Consider the following 4,645-nt stretch of genomic DNA (forward strand, 5'->3'; position numbering starts at 1 on the left):
AAAATTTAATATTGAACAGGGCTATTTGCTTACAAATATAATTGAACTCAAATAGGAACTTTTGAACAACACTTTAGGTCCTTGATTTGGACTCATTTGGGCTCGAATTGAGTCAAAATTGGTTCCATTGGGTTCGTATTTCCGAGACGCTCAGTTTGACTATAAGTTTGCTGAAATTGGAGTTCATGTGATACCATATTTAATTGTTGAAATTTCCGGCTTGATTTTGCCTCGAGATTCATGCCCAATCAAGATAATTTATTGATGATACATAAATTTTCAATATAAAAATTTTAATTTTGATACAAAAGCTATTTTTAAGAAGCATTAAAAAGTTGTCCTAAACAAAATCAATTTTTAAGTAAAATAAATTTATGAATGAAAAATTTTATACTAAAATTATACTTCAAAAAATAATAAAAAAACTGTAATAAATGAAACATCAAATTTAAAGAATTTTAGTTGAATGAAAAAAAAAAATTCACACAGCTCACCTTTGCCTTTTAGTTGAGAGCTTATGCTTTCAACTAAGAGATATTGAGTTCGAGTCATTTGTGTATGAATTTGTCTTAAATGATCTAAATGTTAAAAAAAAAAAAATCGGATTAAGTAGTTGAAAGCATTGGAGTTTAGTGAAGGATGGGTATTTAAATATAGCTTAGGTGCTCGTCGTGACATCGCCTCACAGTCTCCACTGTCGGACAGATCTGCTGGTTACTTCTCATAGTTAATGTAAAGAAGATGGGTCTTCTCGACAAGCTCTGGGATGACACGCTCGCCGGGCCTCGGCCGGAGAAAGGGCTTGGCCGCCTTCGCAAGCCAAATCCACTCTTCTCTAATTACGGCAAAGGTAACCCAAGCCATAGCCCTCTCGTTTTCTCGAAATAGGGTTTTTTATTGGAATACGTTGGCCTAATAGGGGGGTTTTGGACTTCGGAAGATGAGATGGCGGACAGTGGGATCTCGAAGGATATCGGTTATGATTCTCAAGAAAATGCACTGAGGGTGACGAGGAGTATTATGATCAAGAGGCCTTCGGGATGCCCGTCGCCTTTGAGCGGGACGCCGCCGCCTTCACCGGCGGAATCGGCTTCCCCGTTATCCGCGGCATCTGGTAAGCTTGAACTTTTGATTTAAGGAATGCTTCTCATAGCATAGATCCAAGGCGGCATCTGGAGGTTTTGAGTTTTAGAAACCTTTTTTTTTTTACAGCGATCTGAATCATAAAAAATTGAATCCGTCCATATTCACCATGCCGTTAATCTGATTGATCTTCGCTGAATGTCATTTTGAGTGATGGAGAAATTACCGAGAACCCAGTTCGGGTTTTAATTAGTTTTTTATTTGAAACCAAACTTGAACAGGGCTATTTGGCTACAAGTAAAATTGAACTCAAACAGGAATCAGTAATCCTGTAAATTCAGATTTACTAAATGTTGAGAGGATTAAAATGTGGAAACTGTTTGCATGATAACCATTAAACTTGTTACATCCTGATAGACTGTTTGGTTATACCAAATTTAAGATTCAGGGGGTTGGTTGTAGCTGATTTTGACCCGGATTTTAATCATGATTTAGCTCAAATTTGCCAAATAGTAAAAAGGAAGAACTTAAATCTCGGATTTACAAAATCCGGGGATTCGGCGATTTAACTGAAATTTTCAACGTCTCACAAACTCCTCGTTTCTTTCACACGTTGTTGGTCCCGTCGATGCTTTCTCAGCGAGCTCCCGTCCCTTCCTAACCTCTGCTTTGTCGTGGAGTGTCCTGGTAATTTGGGTTGGAGCCATAGAGGAGAAAGAGATACGAAACTCGTGATGGTTGGATGCTTGGATCCTAAAACCCTTCTCTTAATAGAGAGCTTTAGGATAAAAACTATTAATTAAAGTTATTAATATAAATAAAATAAATTGCGATAGATACATTAATTGAAAATTAAATTAGTCTTAATTATTAATAAGAGTTTATTAAAAGATATTAATTTAAGAAAATTGATATAATTTGGAGCTTAATTTTACTAAAAGTAGTTATTTTGACCAATTAACTTTGTAAATAAATAAATAACTATTAATTGAGATGTTACTTTATGGTAATTACAATTTAATTAATTTAATTAGAATTGATAAAAAAATTTAAATATTCAATCAAATAAATTAGATATAGACGGGTTAAATGAAGAATAAGTAAGCCTTAATGTTTAATATTATTTAATTAAAAAGTATTAACATAAACAAGTTGGTATTATTTTTAATTTAATTTGACTAAACAGAAATAACTGTGTTTAATTAACTAAATAGATTACCAATTAATTAATAATTAGAATGTTGTCTCAAATTGATTTAGGGTTTAGTTAATCTGTATAAGATTCATAGAGGCCAAGCAAATATAATAAAATCTCATAATTATAAAAAATACTAAATCTTGAAATAAGTTGCTAAACCGTTTACTAGGGTTTAATTGAATTTAACATATATCATGCGAAGCAAAAAAAAAAATACATATATCATGCGAAGTAATATTCAATTTGTAACCCTCATAGTCTTTATCAAATTTAGGTTTATAGGATTTACCTAAAAAAAAATTGGCATTTTAAATCTCAGAATGATGAGATTTAATAAATTCTGGATTTAATTAATAGTGGGCTGAAAGTGAAATTTTTTAAGATGGTAAGATTTAAAATCTTCAAAAACCTGTTTAGCAGGATTTATGCTAAGTTTTGCAGAAATCCTGCCTAAAATAGGATAAAAACAGCCCCCGAAGAGTTCTTGCGGGAAAGGTTGGTTCGATGTATGCATACAAAATTTAGGTTAGGATCTATCATACTTAATCGTAAGTTACATGTTAGTTTTTTGTGTTAAATTTTTTTTCTTACAACATATTATTTTAGTTTTTGTTTTGTATAATAAAATTCATTTTCTTTAATTCCTTAAAAGTATTTGATTGAACACTAAGGTTGCTAGGTCCCAAGCCTGAATGGAAAGTTGCATGAGATAGTCGATAGTTAGTGTAAAATTTGTCGAATAATCATAACATGAAGCCTACCCCCAAAGTAGGATATAGGCTTGATATTTTTGTTCTTGAAAATATGTCTTCGATCCTAATTTGACTTTGACTATTTGATTTCCTAGCCTATTTTTTTCATTCTTATTACACATGAGATCGAGTTTGGTGCGTTAGATATGTATCATGCAAGAAAATTAGTTCATGATAACTTCTTCAAAATTGAACGCTAGATGTACCACATGTTCTTTTTTTTAATGATAAGACAGTTTTGATAATCTGCACTACTGTTTATAACTATACTTAATTGTTTTATTATTAAACAGTAAAAATTATCTTGCAAACCATCAATAATTCTTTCCGGCTTTAGAATATATGATTTGTATCTTAAGCATAAGCTTAAGTGGACAGAACTGAGCTAAAGTTACTCTGTGCATTAACACCTGCTCCAAGAAGCTCATTTGTTAAGATTTTATGTTTCATCTTCTTCATTATTAGTCTTATCCTAGCTATTTGATTGCGGATTTGTAAATCCTCTTTTTTTTTATCCATTTTAAGGGACTGTTTGGTAGCAGGATTTAGGCCGGATTTGAGAATTTGAGGCAAATTTGAGCGAAATCCAGCCTAATGGCCCAAAATGCAAAACCAAATCTCACAGCTAATGAAAGTCATCATAGACGGAAAATACAGCCTTTTCATGCTAAATTCTGGATTTCCGAAATTCAGTTTTTTGCTACATTTAAGAAATCCATTGGCTCGAGAGGAAGAATCCGCTTGTTAAATCTATTCTATAGCCAAACAATCACTTGGGATTTAATAAGATTTATCATGAATGCTACAAAACAGTTTTTAGGATTTAGGCCCCTCAAGATTTTTGATATCCGAATTCAGCGGATAAACCCTAAATCCTACTTAAATCAAATCCCTGGTGCCACCAAACAGCCCCCATGTGTTATATGCAGTGTTAAGCTTAGTCATTGCACTGCCTTTTTATTTATCTATATTCATGTTATCTTCTGACTTCATCAGCTGATCTGGCAGGTGCAATTAATATTTTATATTTGTTTTCTTGTGGCATTTGAACAGGGGGGAAGGAATGGAATCCATTTCGGAGAAACTCTAACTCTGATGCATCTAATGGCGCTTTAGGAAAGAATAATTCTTCTCCTTACCAGGTGTGAGCTCTGCTGAGCTTTCGAAGTTACCAGAGGTGAGTACACCAACGGAGAGTGACTTAGTAGAATGTGTAAGAATAAATTTTATATATATATATGCGCGTGTGTTTGTGAAGACAACTTGCTACTGTTTGTGGTGTATGTTTTTTTGCTGTGCTAAGAAGCCTATATGAGAACAGCTTCTCATGTGTTTTTTTTTTTTGTTGGATATGAATAAAAGTGGGCGTGGAGTATGTTATTTCATATATCTCAAGCTTTCTTTAGAGTGCTCAATAGCTCAGTGTTTCTAGTCATGTTAGAATTTTTGATCTTATGGCATTAGTATTAGAGATAATGGTCTCTCTTGCTTATGGAATGGTAAGAAATAATATTCTTATAAAAATGCTTTTAAAGTGATTTATGTGGATTGTGCCAATATGGAGTGGAGTAAATCTATTTGGTTGAGAGGATGTTCTTTAAATTATGATTGC

The 4,645-nt window shown here is 32.9% G+C and overlaps 1 protein-coding gene across 2 annotated transcripts; it reads left to right on the top strand.

The window, feature by feature from the left end:
- The first annotated feature begins 668 nt into the window (after nt 1–668).
- LOC110093179 (dormancy-associated protein homolog 3) lies at nt 669–4,422 on the top strand. 2 transcript variants are annotated; one of them, XM_020817998.2, is made up of 3 exons: nt 669–850; nt 941–1,114; nt 4,087–4,422. In XM_020817998.2, exons 1-3 carry the CDS (start codon nt 742–744, stop codon nt 4,179–4,181), a joined length of 378 nt encoding a protein of 125 aa, XP_020673657.1. In that variant the 5' UTR covers nt 669–741; the 3' UTR covers nt 4,182–4,422. The 2 variants fall into 2 exon arrangements, with proteins under 2 accessions (XP_020673657.1, XP_020673648.1); XM_020817989.2 differs by having other exon boundaries at nt 670–850; nt 920–1,114.
- The last annotated feature ends 223 nt before the right edge of the window (nt 4,423–4,645 follow it).

Source organism: Dendrobium catenatum, unplaced genomic scaffold (assembly GCF_001605985.2).
Source record: "Dendrobium catenatum unplaced genomic scaffold, ASM160598v2 fragScaff_scaffold_712, whole genome shotgun sequence".
Lineage (NCBI taxonomy): Eukaryota > Viridiplantae > Streptophyta > Magnoliopsida > Asparagales > Orchidaceae > Dendrobium > Dendrobium catenatum.

What these genes read in the sequence shown, in the direction of transcription:
- LOC110093179 (XM_020817989.2), top strand. Translation starts at nt 742, where the DNA reads ATGGGTCTTCTCGACAAGCTCTGGGATGACACGCTCGCCGGGCCTCGG. An exon ending in CTTCTCTAATTACGGCAAAG is followed by an intron (nt 851 to 919) that starts GTAACCCAAGCC and finishes TTGGCCTAATAG; the next exon opens with GGGGGTTTTGGACTTCGGAA. An exon ending in CCCGTTATCCGCGGCATCTG is followed by an intron (nt 1,115 to 4,086) that starts GTAAGCTTGAAC and finishes GCATTTGAACAG; the next exon opens with GGGGGAAGGAATGGAATCCA.